Here is an 18649-nt window from a genome sequence, read left to right as displayed (position 1 = left end):
AAAAGAACTTTCATTTAATCAACTGAATGTGCAGCAACTCGAAATGTGAAACTTCTGGATGTTTCCTGCTAAAGCGAGATGGTCAAGATCTGAACTCTGCAAGAAAGAAATGTAAGCATCTAAAACAAAGAAAAAAACAAAGCTAGGTTTTAGTTATTTCGCAGTAATCATCGACAGCAGTTCATGCAGGAACTCTGTCAAGTGGAAAATTAGATTTTCTATTTGTTTGGTTCCGCTGTCTGTGCTGATTGTGTCCCAATAAATGCCTTCAATGTATCAGAAACCTGAGAGATTGGTTGTTTCTGGTATTTCTTTAAAAGGAGTTTGCTGGTCAAAAACGTGCACAATTAAAATTTAGTTTTCAGCTATTTAAACTTTAATTACAAAAAGTCAATTTAGACATTCATGACTGACATTCTCCTCTTCTCAATGGTGCGTTCAGGTTCATCACCTAAGTCGTTATTTCCCCATTAATGCACCACAGACCCCCCCATCATGTTTGCAGCACTTTTCATCACTCTCAGCTGACAGCTGCTCCGACCTGCACGGGGCCACGAGCAGGGTAAGTAAACACGCCACAGCTCTGTGGTTCACTGACTTAATGTCACACCATGAAGACGGCTGGCGCTCTGCGTGTGGAGCATCACACACATGAACACACACATACAGAGTCCATACAGGACGTTCAGTACTACAGCTGCCTGTTGAGGTCCAGAGGAGACTTCAACAACACACTTCCTCCTCAAACAGTCTGAAAACATCAGCTACATGTTTCTTCTTTCTCCAAACTCAAGTCGTCCAATATGACTAACGTTAGCTGTTTCCAGTCTTTATGCTAAGCTATGATAACTTGCAGGAGGTTGGGGCGAGCTGATTGAAATTCATTAATTGAGGAGATCAGGAAATTTAGTCATATTCATCAGGAGCTGGATATCCATCTTCAGTTAATGTTTCTGCCAGAGAAAGTTCCCCTGAAACTTCCCCATGTTTGACTGTTAGGACATAATATCTCCATAAAACATTGGCCAACAGCAGCTCCAGCTCCAGAGCGCCCGGCTCAACATGAGAACATGTGTGTTTCCTCACCACACTTTATTGAGTACAGAACATACATGTGAGCGTGTGAAACGGACAAGAATCCCTGTGAGAGAGAAACATGATACACCAATTAACTGGAGAAAAGAGGCTGTAGGGCCTGAGAAACACCAGGACACACACACACACACACACACACACACACACACACACACACACACACACACACACACACACACACACACACACACACACACACACACACACACACACACACACACTCCCTTTTATTATCCTGGCTCTTTATCGTTAGTAGGTTAAGGTTCAGAAATGTCTCTAAAAGTATGTTAGCTTTATGTTGGTGATCAATGCAGTTTCTGTGTATGCAGCAGTTATAAAGAGTGGAAAATCCCGACCAATCACGATTTGATTTGATGTTCCTGACAGCTTCAGTATAAACTTCCTCCTCCTCCTCCTCACTGAGTCATCCTCACATAGAATCCCAAATAAGGAGATACACAATACATCTGAACAATCTTCAAAGCAATAATTCAGAATAAAAAAATCGAATGAAACATTCATAGCTTCTTCCCCTGACAGCTCAGGATTTATTCGGTTGCCATGGCAATTAGTGAAAAAGTTGGATATTTAAACCCTTTACTGTAAATCAAGTTCATCTGAAGCACTAAACCTTAATTCTTTATCTCTTTCAAAAGACTGTTTGTCAAACCCTGTGTTCATATAACCGCTGAATGAAAACCTGGCATCTTAAATGCATGCTTTATGAAGACAGAGCTATCTTCTGAATAAGACTTCTCTGGTGTGTTAGTGCTCATCCTTTTATGCTTCTATCTGCATCTGTATTCAGAGGCATGAATAAATCTATCTGCAATACTTCACCGAGCCAGCAGATGGCAGCAGAGCAGCGGCTGCAGCACACTAACAGAGCACTACAATAATATAACATACAATAATAAACTCATCTGTAAAAACACAGCGTTCTGTTTATGCTTTTTCTATGAACACACATTATAAGTCTACAACACTGATTTTACAGAATAAAAAACTCCACTTTGGTTGATTAAAGGCTGCTTTTTTTGTCTCTGCAGAGCTTTAACTGATCATTTAAAAGTTTGAGATACAGAGATAAACTCAACAAAAAGAAAGTGAAATGCTGCCACCTGGTGTCCGAAGTCTGAATTACAACAGATGGGAAACAAGAACCAAATCTGCACTAAAATGTGTGAGAAGTGGTTTAAACCTCACCCTGTGACAAACCTAGAAATCTCTCCATCACTGCAGTAAATCATTCACACTCTCTGAATTATTCAAATGCTTCACAAAGTGAAGAGTTAAAAAAAGTTCCCCCGTGGGACATCTTGGCAGAGGCTCTGCAGAAACCAACACCCACGATTCACTCCTCCTCCTCCTCCTCCTTCCCCTCTTATGGTATGTCGAAGTGGGATTTTTGGCGCTGACAGACAAAAGCATTTTCAGACAAGAGGGTGTGAGACGGTTCACTTGTCGAGGCCTCAATGCACGATTCATTTAACGACACAGGAGCTTCAAGACAAGACAGTCGAGCCGTTGTTTGGAGAATCCTCGACATAAAGAGGACTTTTGTGGCAGAACACATGCGGTGAAGAATCATGGGAGAAAAGTCTTGTGGCGACTTTCAAACATGAGAAGTTTTGTTCCAGGACGAGGAACTCTGACGCCTCCTCTGATGACGTGATTGACAGCTAAATTTAAAACCAATTATGAAGATATTTCAGTAATTAAAGGTTGTTAATGTTGAGTGTTAGAAGCTTAAAATGTTCCTCCATGTTTTTCTTCTCTCCCTCCAAAGATCTCACCTGTCAGGAGGAGCATTTTTGCAGCATGAGCCTGAAGAGATGTGACATTCAAGTGAAGTGCAAAGAGCTCGTAACTCGAGGCTTCGGTTTAAATTCCTGCAGTTATGATACCGCGGGGCAAGTACTGTTCATAACCTCGCTAATGCTCACAGTGAGTCATAAAGTGGAAAGCTCGTACAGAGCAGCTACTGTGTCATCGACACAAAGGCAGCACGAAACAGTAACTGAAGCTTCCTCAAGCTGGATTTTTCACTCTCTCGTAGTTTCAGAAAGTTCTAGGTGATTACTTCAAATCATTTCATTCCCCCTTCAGCACATAAAACAAGAAGTCTGATCACAACCACTTTTGTTTTTCTCACAACATGCAATCAAGACCTGGCTCTACTCCAGTTCAGAAGGAGCTGGTGATGCACCTGAAGACAAAACCACAGAAGAAGACAAACTCCTGCACCTTGGCAGTCCGGTTAAAGAAGCCCCATTCTTCAGTCAGTTCTGCAGGATGTAGCAGCGCATGCTGCAGGACAGCTCCATGTGGAGATCAAATCCAGCACTGGTGCTTAACATCAATAAAGAAACCTGGATCCACCTCAGTCAAAGAGACACCTGCTGCTTCTCCTGCTAATATCAGCTTCAGGCCAACTCGGGATGTGCAGAAGTCTGACTCATGTGAACTTGACAATTATGGATGCTTGACCTTAAACATTCCTCCACGTCATTTTGAGAATCTCTTGTTAAATGCAAGTGTCGGTTTTTTAACATCTAAAGTTAGCTAAGTGATGTGTGGAGGAAGATGCACCTTCATCTTTTCTGAAGTTGAAGTTCCAAATACACCTGGCAGAAACAAAAACATCGAGAGATATGTAAATGCACGATGATTCATTCAAACACCTGTTCAGTCTTATCTGTCTTTTTTGTGTTCGAAATCTGAACCTGACAAGTCCCTTCAGCTGTTGGACAACATGTTTACTCTGAACGTGACGTTTCTTTAACCTTGCTCATGTTCTGTTTCACTAAACCGTCTTCACACATGTGCTGCATTCAGTGCTTCATCTGTGCTCAGTCAATCTGCACGTCAGTAAAACACCCAGCACAGTGAGGAGCTTCTTCTTCTTCCTCTGTGTCACTTTGGTTGATTAACAGCAGTGTGAGTCAGTCTTCCCGGCCTCTGGTCTTTGGCAGCTGGCCAGTCCCCTCTGGATGATATTAGTGAGTGTGGCAACACTGAACGTGATGAGCGAGGCAAAAAAAACCCAAAAACATGTTGAAACCCAGAAGGAGAAGACGGCAATGAGAGTTCAGGTTGAAGGAAGTTCAAAGTCTCACACGAAGAAAAAAGAGAAAGTTACTCCAGCAGCCTGACATGAAGAAAGCTTTTTTGTTGATTATAAATTCAAGTGAGGACACTTGAAGCCTTTTAGGAAGCTTCAGTGGAAAGCTCTCAGGTTGTCTCCTCCATCCTGCACACATGGACGATGTTTAGTGATGTCATTTTGCACGTTGAAGATCTTGCTTCAGGGCACTTCATCTTTTATTATCACGGTGATTGAACTTTAGTTATTTCAGCTAAAAGAGGCAGAGATCCAGAGCTTCACCCAGAAAATAACTTTTATTTCCATCATTTAAAACCAAAGTTCAAACTAAGCCTGTTCTTGAAGTGTGATTTTGGAAAAACCTCCTGATTAGATCTAAAAGAGACGAGAAGCTGAAGCAGGTGGGAGAAGCACAACCATTATCACCATTTTCACCACCTCAAAGCCACCAGTGTGTGCAGCTGGGAAAACAAAGCATTCCCCAGTGACAGAGAGGAACCTTCTGACTGAACAGTGGAGATGGAGGATCAGATAGAAAGATGGAAAACTAAACATCCTCTCAGCCGTCAGCTTGAGATCACACCTTTAGACTCGGAGCAGGTACGACCCACAGCTACCTTCATCAGCCTTTTCAAGCTCTCCAAAGTGAAGCCATCAGTATTTACACACTGCTGTAAAAGAGCTTTGAAGTTACTTTTGTTACTGTGTGCACGTCTAATCAGCGTGAGCAGGGTTTGAGACATGCAGGACAAAAAGGTGTAATTACAGATAAAAACTGTGTGGTAAAGGCGGAGCTGAAGAAATGTCCTGAGGCTGAAATAAAGAGGAGTGCCCCGAGTTTGTTTTAAAAAAAAAAAGACGGAGGGGAGACTGCTGTTTATTCAACCTGAGCAGACAAAAGCCTATTCTTCTGCTGGAAACATGGGTGGTTCTTTCAGGAACGACCAAATATGGGCATCATAAATCTGCAGGGTTTAATTTACTCAGCGGTGATTGATGGAAAAGCATTTGGTCATCAGTCCATTGGGTTATACATTTGTCATATCTAATACAATATACGGTGCACTGAATAAAACACAAAGCCTGGAGTCTCAGTCAAAACAATAACAAGAGGTGACGTCGAGGCTGGCAGGGAATCATGGGAGTTCTCTCTGCAACTCGCTTTGTAAAAAAGAAACCAATCAATGTTCCTCTGATACAATAACTACAGGTCTGTGAACAAACTACAGAACCGCCCGTTTCCTGTCCGGTAAGAAGCCTCTTTGAAGGGCCCATTCATTTCACCAGCCCCTTCATTAACAACCTTTAATCTACGAGAGAGCGACACAGAGCGACAAAGTCGACCCAGGTTAAAAGCCACAATCACAAGGAGAGGAGAGGAGTGACTCTGCACTCTGCATGTTCACTTTGTTGTGTCTAAACTTGTTTTGACACAACACAGAGTAAAGCTCATCTGATCTGAATCAAGTTAAGAGAAATCAGCGTTAAATCCAGCTGAGCCAGATGTGTTCAGTCCAAGCCAAAGACTCACCACAACACACACTTGAACACCATCATAAGCAGCTTCACTGAGAGGTGAGCAGTCTGTTGTCATCACACATACTCCACACTGACTTAGAGTAATCATCTGTTTTCTTTCTCTTCTTCTTACTGACACGTTAAACATGGATTTAAAGATCATCCAGATTTTGGGGAATGAAGGTACTTAATTTCTCAGCAGCCTCTTGTTGGATAATCCTCAGCAAGACCGGAGATAAAGATTGATAACATGCAGACTAGCATATTCTTAAAGTGGTTATTTGGGAAGCAAGCAGTCCAATGGTATTACATATGAGAAGATGTAAAAGAAAAATGGAGCCGTTTTTGTCATTTAGGAGGCGAGCAGTTAAGCAGCTTTTGTTCACTTGTTGCTGCTGTTGATTCACGAAAAGCTGAACAAAAGAATCTGTCAAAGAAAACAGAAAGATTCCACATTTAAAGTCCACAACATGTCGTCCTGATGAGTGAAGTCTGGCTTCGTAAACGTGTTTTAACAGCCTGCAGCTGTAATAAAACCTCACATACACAGCTGAGATTTCAAACTGACCATCAAGTTAAAAAATGTGTCACATTTATTGGTCTGAAAGTGTCAACAGTTCACTTTTAAAACAGATATTTGTCTGTGCAGAAGCAGCACTCACGTTGAGACAGGCTGAACGAGCCGTGCACGCTGGAAAAAGGCCATAAATCCTGATTGATAACTATGCTGCATGTTTCTGATTTAACTGTCAGGTAAAGATCCCTTGTTTTATTTTCCTCTTTACATCCTGTATCTACAACACACAGCTACTCATTTACACTGTTATCATCGGCCTCTTTTGTTGTCTGCTTTGATAAAATAGAGCTTCATATATCAGGGCTGTTGGGCCACCCAGGAGAGATGACTCCTGCTTGTGCTACTGCATACTTTCAGACTGCTGACATGTTATGTCAACAGAGCGTTCTATAAATCTGTTCATGCTGATTAAGAGAGATGATGTTAATTCAGATGATTAGCTGGAGGGGGAGGCTCCGCACTAAATTCCTCCAACACTTTAAGGCTGTAAATGATCTCTTCATGATGCTCCGTGTTTGACAGGAATCTCCTTATATGGTCGACTTGCCGCTCTGCAACCTGATTGAACCTCGACACTATTAATGAATGTCCTACATTTCCCATAAGACCTTTCAAACTTTCTGACCGTAATGATTCAAAACGTCTTACTCAGAAAGGTAATAAAATCCAAATGTTAAACAGTGCTTAAACATTTTAGTAATTGGAGAGAAACATGGATGGAAAGAATTCATTTGAAACACTTAAATTTGCTCTATTATTGTGTTTTTCTAACTTTAGATGGAAACAGAAACAGTCTGGTACCTTGCAACAGTCTGGTACCTTGCACAATGAAACTTTGTGTGGAGTCAATAAAGACTATCGTAAAATGTTCTACTTGTGCAGCTGAAGTTAATGTGAAACAGCAGAGTCAAATATTTTCTAGTCAGCACAGCAGATTTTACTTTGTCTCAAAATGCAAGTGGTGTTGATGCATTGTTTTCTGACTCTCTGAAACACAAAAGTGTGGGCGTAAACGATTAGTCAGTTCTGCCATTTGGACGACACATTTTGCTCTCTATGACTAAATAAAGTGTCGGACGATAAATCCTTAAAGCCTGAAGCACTGCGACAGACATCTCTACTTGTTGATATGCTGGTCTAATAATTGCAAAAAGATGTTCCTCTTTTTCTCTTTCATCTTTCGGTTACTTCAATAAAACAAAGTACACAAAACAAAAACCAGAACAACAGAGAGCTGCATCCACTAAAGCTGCTTTAAGAGTGTTTAACATCTGGAAATCTTGTGCAAATGTAGTTGAATCCTTTCTGCACCTACTTTGTCTCTACATGTATATGTGGGCATGCCTGGATGTCAGCATGTCTGTGTATTTTGTGAGTGTGTGTCTGCAGTCAGCAGAAAAATCAAACCACAGCCAGGTAAGATGAGGCGGTATGGATGAAGAGCGTCTGTCTCTATGGAAGAGAACCAACAAGCCCTGAAGAAGGGAAAATCTGAGCAAACCACAAATTACCACTTTATGCACACAAACACACACACACACACACACACACACACACACACACACGCACGCACACACACACAGACAAGCACCTGCATAAGCAACATCCCACATGGGCTGGATTAACTCTAATCCTAAATACCAAACTTTAAGAAGTCATCATCTTCCAACTTTGTATTTAAACACAAGCAGGCACATGTGTGCAAAAAAGATGCTCTAAGGGATACAGGCACTCTGGAACAACAAAACACACACACACTTACCAACAAGTAAACAACAGCAAAGAAACAAAATGGCTACAAGGCTACAAAACCCCGCTTAATGAGACGAAGAATAAACCACAGAAAGATGCAAAAGCCCCTGAAGGATGCAGAGTCAGCACAAAGAGGTTCAAGATGATCATAAAAAGATGTGCCTGCATCTCTTTCTGTCTAACAAAGGAGAGGAGGGGGATCTCTGCATGTCAATTAATTAAAAATGATACAAAGAAAAAAAAACAATCTGACAGGTCAGGTTTCATTTTTTGCTTTAATCGAAGAACAGGTCAGAGCATGAGTTGATAAATGCAGGATTAAAATCCAAACATAAGTGCAGACTGTACAGCTGAAGTACAGTATAAGCCCTGACAGAGCGCGAGATGCTGTGAGCTATTCCTGATTCCTAATAGACAAGTCCAGACATTAACACAGACCACAAACTCATTCCGACCTGAAGAACCCAGCGATTCATTCAGACAAAAAGAGGAGGAAGTTTCATTGACACTCACAGTAATCCTGTTTCTTTAGCTCATTTAAGAGTCCAATCAAAAGTCACTTTACAAAATATAACATTTACGCAGTTTAAAGACAGTTACAGTATTTCTACATGGTTTTATAGTATTTCTGTGCCTTTTCTTTTCACATCATTCCTGTGTGAATTTTGACTTATTTGCAGTTACATTTCGTTAAAAACACAAAATCAACAATAATGGCAGTAAACAATGTAAATATTATTATGCCTTAATCCTACCTGTTCGCTGTGATTGTGCCTGTGTGAGCAGCAGCAGCAGGATGCAGCTCTTCAGGGTCGACCACCTGTCGCGTGGACTCATCCTCAAGCTGGTTTTTTTTTTTTTTTTTTTACGATTTTGAAGATGAAGAAAATTGAATAAAATCCTTTTAGAGTTTCTTTCCTGGAGTTCTCATCTTTCAGGAGCTGGTGGAGAAAATAAATCACCGTGAGGGGAGGTTCACCGACCTGCTGTCTACCTGAGGAGGCTGCGAACACCTTCAAGAATCAGCAGCAGTGTGGACGCGCGCGGCATTTCAAGCACGAGCGAATCACGTAACATCCTGCAAAGTGTTGTCACAATAAAAGTGTTGTACTTTCTCTGTATTAAAGTCAAAGTCATGTTTGACTACTACTACAGATATTTTAAAAAATAAAGTTTTAAAGCATGTTTTAAGCAACTTAGGAACCATAACTGATTTAATGAGTATTCGCAGTTCCACTGTACAAATTAGACTAGCATGGCCTAATCTTTGAGAAAAGTAGCCTGTAAAGATTGTTTTTTTGGTATATTTATGAAGTTGACATTTTGCCTTTTTTATTTTTTGTACTCTAAAAAACACTTTTGCAAACTGGACTTTTTTTATGTAAATAAAATATATATTTCTATTATCTGTTTCGATATATGTCAGGTCAAAATAATTGCATTGAAATCTTAAAAAAAAAAAAAATAAGAATAATTTATTTTACTCCATAAACCCAAACAAAAACATGCATTAATACTGAAAGAAACTATTTTAAATCGGAAATCCTCATTTTTTTCTGTTAACTTCACACATCTGACAGCAGTAGTCATGGCAACGTAGAGTTACCCAAGGGGCAACCTCCAGTGTTGTAAAACGAAGCCAATGCGAAAGTGCAAAATCCTGCAGTTCTTTGAGAATTGTTTGATAAGTCACATTAACCTGACCTAACTGACAAAGGCTTGTAAAGACTCGGCTCAGCACCAGCTCTCAGTCTGTCATTGGCCAGTTAGGATGAGACAGCATGTGGACCGCAATCGATGGGACCCTAAAGCTCCCTGAAGTTCATTGGCAGTCATCCACTATCTCAAAGTGCAAATACTGTATACCAGAAAGTTTGGTCATCTGTTGTGCAGGTCCACTTTACACAGCTCACCTTTGTATCAGCCAATATGTTTTGTTAAAAGCTTTTTACAAGACTCTTACAAACAAAATATATATATTTCATATTGCTGCCTTTTTCTACTTTTTAGATTGTTTCAAACTTCTTTGTTATGTTTTTCCCCCTGTAATAATGACTGTTTATATGAGAGGTCCATTAAAGCTTATAGTTTAGTAATACCAACATAAGAGAATGAAAGGAAGCCCACAGGTTCTGTCTGGTCAAAAAGTGTGAAAATGATGCTGGAATCCCCCTGCCTGTAGTTCCATGAAAGTTTAGATTCAGAACCTGCAAACAGCCACCAATAAACTTTTGTGCTGCAACCACAGAAGCTTCCCCACATCTGAGACCTTATCAGTGTTTATAGCTGTGATTGTGAGAAAAATCAGTGGGCTAATGTAGGTTGTCCATGTGTTTCACTGCCTCTGTTCAGACATGTTAGCCTGCGGTGTGGCACCTGTCTGAAACCTACATTCCTTGCAGGGAGAAAGGCTTCTTATGATGACAGATACCCTATAAATACCCACGGTACATCCACACCGCCTTTTAAGCTGTGCATCTTTCTGCAAGAAATCAAGCACAAGATGGATGTTATTCAAAAGGATTCCTGGTAAATAAGCACTGTGTTTTCTTATAAGGAGGAAAATGAGTGTCAGCATTAAAGGGTTTGTCAGAACATGCCCTCCTCAATAGAAAGAACTCTTTGACACATCTCTCCCTGTGGAAGTCTGGATTTCAGCCTCGATCCTGTGTGCACACGTAAAGATAAGCCCCACTTTTCGCCTTCGGCTGTCTTCTCGGGGGGCATGTGTTGTTGTAAAGACCCCCCCTCGCCTTTCCCCTTGTCTACTTCTTCAGATCTAAATTCCATCCGTCCTCTCCCCTCGCTCTCGGCTGTCAGAGCTCAGGAAGAGTCGTCTTGAAAGGTACCACTTACGTTGCGACCTGTAAATGAGTGGTGCAACACCCGCCTGTCATTTTAGTCTGAAAGCACAATATGATAGTGAAGAGGAATCTGGGTCTCTTTCCAGAAAGGGTTGTACCTTCTACCTGCCAGGTGACATCAACTATTCCACCTGGATTTCAGGAAGACAAGCTCCTTAAATGTTACACATCCCAAATACATCATAAATAAACTATGAGGTGCATTTGCTCGCTACATGAGGTCGTTCAGCAGATTTAAGAGATTGTAAACAATACTCAAGAGTGAACAGTGGTACTATTTATTAAACCACAAAGAAATCAATGCTTCTGGGTTATTCAAATTATACGTATGCTTCTAGATGACAAAAAAGACTGTACACAAGAAATGCTTGTAGCTTAAATTTTTATTTGCTGCACAAGCGAATGGATGCAAAGTCTTGTGTGTTGTGTCCCTTTTTATAATTCCAAAAGTCTAGAATTTATTTATGAGCCCTTCAACTTGAAACATTTCAACATTTAGGAAACAAAATTGCCACAAAAACAGAAATATGAACAATTGCAAATGAATAAGACACACTTTCTCTTTTGATCCCATTTTGATTTGTTCTTCAAAATCCAGATACAGCTTGAATACACAACTACAATGTTCCCTTTCAGCTCATGGACATGTTGAAAAAATCTCTTTGGAATGTAATAAACAGCAAGATATACATTTTCAGATTCAGTCAGTCAAACACTCCACGTACTATACTGAACATACTGCAAACAAACAGGACTGTAGCTGCAACATGAAACCTTCAGATAACATGTTCATGCTGATATGTGATACAGCACTTTGTGACACAGTGAAAATACATGAGGCACCTGTAGGTGTGGTGTCACTTCAGTCCTGTTATAATCTCAGCTAGGACCACAAATCAAACACTGGCTTTGTGCTTGTAACGTTATCTGAAACCAAAGTATCCTTTCCAGGCACCGTTACACTTTGTAGCAACACGGGCAACACAGGCATGTGAAGAATACACATTATTCTTCATGTCCCAAATCCATACAAAAAACTTTCAAGGCAGTTCATTCTGCAAGGTTTGTTTATTAATCTAAAAAGGTAGCCTCGAGTAAGACTGCAGCTGTATTAAAGTGGGTTCAGTTTGGAGTGTTAAAGAAGAGCTCACAAAGAAGCTGCAGAAGCTGCTCATGGCAGGAAAAAATAAAAAATTATGTCAGTATTGTTGAAAAAGTTCCAGAAGATTTCTAAACAAACTTGATAAATTCATCATTCTGTCAGTGGAGTGTTTTTTCCACTTTTAAAAGAAGCCTCGTATGGCACGTTATTTTAAAGCGGGGTTGTTTTTTTATTGCTACATCGTTAAAAACAGTATTTAGAACATACTGAATAGAAATAGTGTGCAGTTTAGACCTGGGACACAAATGGCTCACATTGTAAGTCATCTCAAACATAACCTAAAAATACACTTCACAGTTTTCAATGTGAAGTATACTGACTTAAGAAACAAACTAAAGAAATTAACAAATTAAATAAAACAATACTAATTCTCTAAGCGAAACTTAAATAAATTCAAAAACACACATAAAAACTGTCAATTCAGATAAAGATGTCTATAAAGATGGCACATGATTATAAATGATGCACTTGATCTATAAGGAGAGATGAACAATCGTTTTCCTGATTTTTCTGTTACACTTCATGAAAGCACATGTGGTGGAACGACACCAAACTGGTTTGATGTTAATGAAGTGATTTAAAATAGGAAACATTCAGTATGTTGGCCATCTTTAGCAGCAGTCCATAAAGCGAAATGACAGTTTGATACAGCGCATGTATGAGGACCTCCAGTGGTCAGCAGTGGGACTACAGTAGCAGATAGAAAATAAATACTTTGTAAGAGGAAAGATCCCGCTGGAGTAGCATGTAACAAGAGCTGTTTTCACATTTGAATACACTTTTAGAAAGAAAAAAAAAGTTTAAAATGCCTCCCTCAACATTTCATTTCATCATTCATTCATCTTCTTTTTGGCATGTTAGCATTAAAAAAATATCTAAAACAATCCTCATATATATAGTTTATATTATTAAATGCCTTTCAGTAAAACAAACTCCTGTTCACATGGTAAGAAAAATAGATTTAAATAGACTCAAAAAGGGCTTTGGCTTTTCAAAGTGACAAGGCCTCGGTGCAATATAAAACATCGACACAGACCTGATAAATATTCAAGTTGGATGAGTGTCCTTGGAGGAGGCTGATTGTCTCAGGTTGGTTTGCACCATTCAAGTTTAGAAACAGCCACATTAAGGGAAGAAGCACCTGGAGCCTGTTTCTGTTGCTACAAAAATAACCTCTTTGTACAAAATACAGACTGTTTCCACTGTGAAAAAGGCAGGTCAAGTCACTACACAGTACTCAATGATAAGGTTTGGTGGTGATATCAAAAGTCCCTTTTATTTGACGTGGAGCACCACAATATTAATTTAGGATGATTTTAAATGAGTAACTTCAAGAGTCAGATCAGTTGGAGTAGAAACTGCATAGTTTTTTTTGCTGATGAAACATCGGTTGTAAGGAGCGCTGACAGCCCAGCGGTTATGACAAGTACAGACACTAAAGTCCCACTACACTACTAAAAGAAGAAAAGATAGTCACATGTGAAGAAAGCTGCTGTCAGAAAGCCCTGCAAATAGTTTATACTTAAAAATACAACTGTAAAGTTTTAAATGAGTATGAGCTCCTCCAGTTTGCATAAACAGCAGATCTTACATTTCACTGTGGAGCTTCAGTGTTTTCTGCCTATGTGGGTTCAACAGCAGCTCAAGTCCTCTCATCCCACAGAGAAAGAGGAACACTGTAAAACTAATAATAACTTGATGTTTCAGCTCAACACAAAAGTGCCTTTTTGAATATGTTGTCATGTAACAGTGGTCGATGTTGTAAGACCTGTCAAAGTACTTCATGAAACTTATTTGCCTTCTTCATAATATCAAACACGACCATATATCTGATAACTTCCTTTTGACCACACCTTGCACTCAGTGCACTGAATTTAAGTGTTGAGCACACTCAAGTGTTATATAACTGTGTGGTCCTCAAACACATAAAGTAACTTTGAAATGTTGAAGACATCAACAGCAACTATTTGTTTGCATTTACATTTCCTCCTTCACTGCTGTGATCGCTGAACAGGAAGACTTCACAGCACAAACTGCATGACACAAAAAACCAGGCGAGGCAGCTATGTCAGAGACATAAAAAAAACCAACATCCTGAAAACTTGGTCTTGCAGTAACAGTCATCTGTCTGCGTGTTCACACTGCTCATGGTGTAACATCTTCATATGGATGAGAACAATGAATGAACAACTGTTCTCATTATTGTGGTAAAAAAATAAATAAACTGAAAATACTTTAGGGTTCATTGAGATCTCCTGTGTCATCAGCTTCCTTTTCATCAGCTGGTGCCACTTCCTGCTCGTCTGTCAAAAGATGAAAAGAAAAAAAAATCACATTTACAGTAAAGGCAGAACAGTCAGAAACCAGCCCTTTAGTGATGGATACAAATATAAACAGACAATTAATAGTGTAGTATAAGATTATCAGGTGAGAAAGACTAAGGGCTGTTGTTTTATTTTATTGATTAGAGATAAAATAAAGTTTACTTTAGGGGTTATTCACAACAGATTTTTTAAGTGTTACCCTGAAACCTCATTTTTCTGGGATGTTCTCGGCTTTGTCAAATGAACTGGAGAGTTTTCGAGAATTTCTCAAAGAAACATTCACATTCATTAAAATAACAACATGTTGATGTCAATAAGCAAAGTTGGTGTTTTGGACTCACCTGTTTCCTGTCTGCTTGCAGGGGAAGCAGGAGTCGTTGGGTTCTGGTCAAACATCACAGCCACGACAGATGGGCTCTCTGTTCATTGATACACAGAAGGATTTTAATTTTGAAGAGAGAAATGGTGGGACTCGTTTGATCCTATAAGGTAAATAGACAGTTCTGGGGGGATGCCTGACCATCCAATGTGATATCTGACATAAAACATGTTCATTTTATATGGATACAACAATACATTTATTTTTTATCCTATTCAATGTGATTTATCTCACCAGCTTCCTGGTCGGCCTCTCGGGGTAAGGAACTCTTCAGGTCATCGGATGAATCCTCTGATGCCTTGACTACGAGATGAGACAACAAACAAATAGGTGTGAGGAGTAACTCGAGAGGAAATACTATGCTGGAGGAGTTCAAGTACCTGAGATATATCCTGAGGTATGTTCATGTACTCAGTATGATCTATAATATTATTTGACTCACCAGCTCCATTGCAGCCATTCTGCAGCGGAGCAGGGTTGTTGGATGCATCTTGGACCTCAGGGATCATCACTGCTGTTGACCATTTTAAAGAAAATAAAAAATGACGACAATTTCTAAGTGAAAGAAAGTTCTAGTTCAAAATTCTCATTTAAATGTTAAACAGAGGTTTTCTATTTCTATGCGTCTCCACTCCATAACAGATCTAAACATGTTTCAGATTCTGTTTACAAACCAGATCCATTGCTGAGAGACGTTGGCTCCTGAGTGTTTGGTACATGGACCTCTGAAACAACAAATAATAAATGAATATGAGAAAACATCTCTCACAAAATGCAGCTTGTAGTAGAAATGTTCAGAGAGCCCACTGTCAGTTTTGAACATCTTTCACATTTGACTCACCTGCAACATGGTTGGCTTCTTCCTGGGAGGGTACAGGATCTGTAGAGACAGATTCAGATAAACACATTTATTGTGTTGAACCCTCAAATGAAGTTATCATGCACTTAAAGATACATCATAAAGATGCGCTGTAGTAGAAATGTTCAGAGAGCCGACTGTCAGTTCTGAATATGTTTGAATTTGACTCACCTGCAACATGGTTGACTTCTTCCTGGGAGGGTACACGGTCATATGACTCCATATGTACGGGCACTATCAAACAATACACAAAGTGATCATTAAACATGATGTCACTTTACTTCTGTTCTAACAATCCATCAAAGAAATCATGGTATTAGTCAAAAGTATTGTAGTATCACCACTTAATAACCACAGATAGTTCATCTGCATTTATATTTATATCTACTGTGATAGAGCTGAGAAGAAAGTCAAACTATTCATGTGGATAACAGATTGAAAATCTTACCTAGGTTGTTACCTCTGTTCTGTTCTCCTGTGTGAAATGTTCCTGTATTTAAGATAAACAAATGTAAATTCATTACTATTCATCACTAAGCACATTAGTTTGACTGTTTTCCTGCGTATTTTTAAAAAGTGACAGCAGCAAGAATCCACTGCAACTCCTTTTATAAAGATGGATGTCACAAAACTGATGAGAAATACAATATTACTGAACATATTTGAAATCAACACTGGCTTCTTACCAGTTTTGCGTTTGTAATTATAGATGAAAAATGCGACAATTGCCCCAATCAGCAGAAGAACTGCAACAACTGGTATCACGCTGGCTGTTACCACCGTGTTATCTGCTAAACAAAGGAAGAATGAATGAAAACAACATGAAATATATGTGCTGGTTGTAAGCTAATGCGTCTGTGTGATAAAGTGGTACTGCACATGTGCAGAGTGATGTTCTATAAAAACATAAAGTGTGTAAATGAGGTTGATATTAGTTGGTGTGGGCGGCTCACCTGAGAGTAAGGGGTTTGTCATGACTTCACTGGTTTTGTTGCCGACTGGGTTGAGCAACATGCACCTGAAATTCTGCTCCTTCGTCTCCTAGAAATTGAGCCAAAGATAACCATGAACACAAATGAAATCAATCTGAATGGTTTAACAAAGATGAATGATTAATGTGAAGCGATCACACTCATTGGATCAGGCTGACAGGAGTGTTGTTGGTTTTTCATACCTTTGTTATGACGTACATCTTGTCTGAAGGTCCCTTAGTATCATCTGCAAACCACTTTGTGGTGACAGGTTCCGCTTCTCTGGTGTTGCCTTCACAGGTCAGGTTACAGGTGGTCATCTCAGTGTCACATGACTTGGAGACCGAGGGTTGAGGGACATGAGCTGAAAAAACAAGTAACCAAAAAAAAAACAGACCTCGTTTTCCTCACTCTGAAAATCTAAAAACTTCTTATGACCAAAATGTATTTTAAGTTTCATCACTCACAGATGACAGTGACTTCAATTGAGTTGTGATCTTCGTAGTTGATCTCAGGTTTGTAGATTCCACTGTCGGCTTTAGTCAGTCCTGTGATTGTCAGTGCTCCATTTGAATGATCCAGCTTGCAACGACCTACAGTATAATTATTAAGCCGTTATATAAAAACTGGGTACTAAGGTCGCTAAACTGCTGACCAAAAATAATCAGTGATAAGTACAAACACATGCCTCAATTAAAATGGATTTAAATTGATGCATCATCTTATTCTAGTGGTCTACCCATAAAAGCCTTTTTATAGAATCCAATCCATTCATTCAGCAAACACTAGAGGTCTAATAATCCAAATACTTTCAAACTTCAAACAAAACAGACCTAAAAACCTTCACTTGGATTAAGGTGCTTGTTGTGTTTTCAGGTGTAAATAAAGGTATTTAGTGTAAATGAATTTACCTTGGAACTTTGTGAGACAGTTTGTCTCGTTTCCATACCATTCTGCAGCGAGGTCAGCCTCATGTTTCCATGAAATGCTTTTGATGGGAGGAGGCACAAGAGATGGCGTGAGTACAGCGTCCCCGCCTTCTGCAACATACACTGCGAAATAATAAAGACAACGTCAAATATAAGAAGCAGGCATAAACTGCTCTTCATTTCTGACAGCCTCACTCACTACACAAACCAAAGAGAAATAAACAACACATACATACAGTAAGAAATGTGTAAACATGGTTTATTAATGCGTCATAAATGATCAGACTGGTATAAACCTGTTTAACGCTGTTGTAGGGAGTCTTAATGCATATTCAAACACTTCCCTTTAAGTTTATAATTGAAGTTACCTGATTGTTTACTTTTTAAAATAACTATCAATAATACTATACTAGTATTAATTTTACGGATCTCTTATATATATATATATATATATATATATATATATATATAGATAGATATAGATATAGATATAGATATATATATGAATGACAACTTCGAGAAGATGCATTGCATCATTAGGCAGTGACGCAGTTAAAATTAAATGTATGCATAAATAAATAAATAAATAAAACAAGATATCCTGTTCGTTTCTGATTGTACACAACTATTTAAGATTTCAATATAGATTAAAATCGTGAAAAAGACGTATAAAGTACTTTTAAACTAGTTAAACTTACGGGCGTTGGCTGGAGTCTCCAAAATGGCGACAAAGATAAAAATCATCACCTGGACGAGCTTCATCTTCTCTTCAGTTAATGAACCTGAAACTACAACCGCGTGAACGTTGATATTTAATAATTTAATAGTATTTTATATCTTTTAAATCACACAAAGGCTGTGTAGACAACGTGAAGACAGCGACTTTCAGTTCAAGTCTGCGAGTCGAAACCGAAAGTTCATTCAAACCAACACGTGACCGGAAATGAGCTCCACCCTTTCCCCTAAACTCCCCATCCTGAAGGATAGGATACTTTAATGCTGAAGTTACGGATCATTTCAATTTTTTTGTTGTTTCTTTATAAAAAAAAAAATAATAAAAAAAAAAGCTAATTATCCATCACATCAACACAAATAGCGCAAATTGTTTCCAAA

At 39.1% G+C, this 18649-nt stretch overlaps 2 protein-coding genes across 2 annotated transcripts in view; both read right to left on the bottom strand.

The window, feature by feature from the left end:
* The window catches only part of LOC306818891 (uncharacterized protein), a 31517-nt gene extending 22423 nt beyond the window's left edge, over positions 1-9094 (bottom strand). The window contains exon 1 of the mRNA XM_079336622.1: positions 8804-9094. Coding sequence (XP_079192748.1) covers positions 8804-8885 — 82 coding nt within the window. The 5' untranslated portion in view covers positions 8886-9094. The remainder of the gene's footprint in view (positions 1-8803) is intronic.
* A 2183-nt stretch (positions 9095-11277) lies between these two features.
* LOC306818838 (uncharacterized protein) lies at positions 11278-18433 on the bottom strand. Its single transcript, XM_079336555.1, has 15 exons — positions 18235-18433; positions 17519-17659; positions 17075-17200; positions 16811-16971; positions 16590-16677; positions 16323-16427; positions 16085-16126; positions 15808-15870; positions 15619-15657; positions 15452-15502; positions 15220-15291; positions 15012-15080; positions 14740-14817; positions 12404-14377; positions 11278-12308 (listed from the first exon to the last, which is right to left on the bottom strand). Exons 1-14 carry the CDS (start codon positions 18296-18298, stop codon positions 14310-14312), a joined length of 1167 nt encoding a protein of 388 aa, XP_079192681.1. The 5' UTR covers positions 18299-18433; the 3' UTR covers positions 11278-12308; positions 12404-14309.
* Between the last annotated feature and the right edge of the window lie 216 nt (positions 18434-18649).

Source organism: Symphodus melops (assembly GCF_947650265.1).
Source record: "Symphodus melops genome assembly, chromosome: 23".
NCBI classification, from domain to species: Eukaryota; Metazoa; Chordata; class Actinopteri; order Labriformes; family Labridae; genus Symphodus; species Symphodus melops.
This window is presented reverse-complemented; position numbering and strand designations above follow the sequence as displayed.

Bases quoted from the DNA above. Each gene is read 5' to 3' on its own strand.
- LOC306818838 (XM_079336555.1), bottom strand. From the start codon at position 18,298: ATGAAGCTCGTCCAGGTGATGATTTTTATCTTTGTCGCCATTTTGGAG. The intron at 15,871-16,084 runs GTAAGATTTTCA...ATTGTTTGATAG, and splicing joins GAACAGAGGTAACAACCTAG to TGCCCGTACATATGGAGTCA. The intron at 14,378-14,739 runs GTGAGTCCAAAA...ATCTTTTGACAG, and splicing joins TGCAAGCAGACAGGAAACAG to ACGAGCAGGAAGTGGCACCA.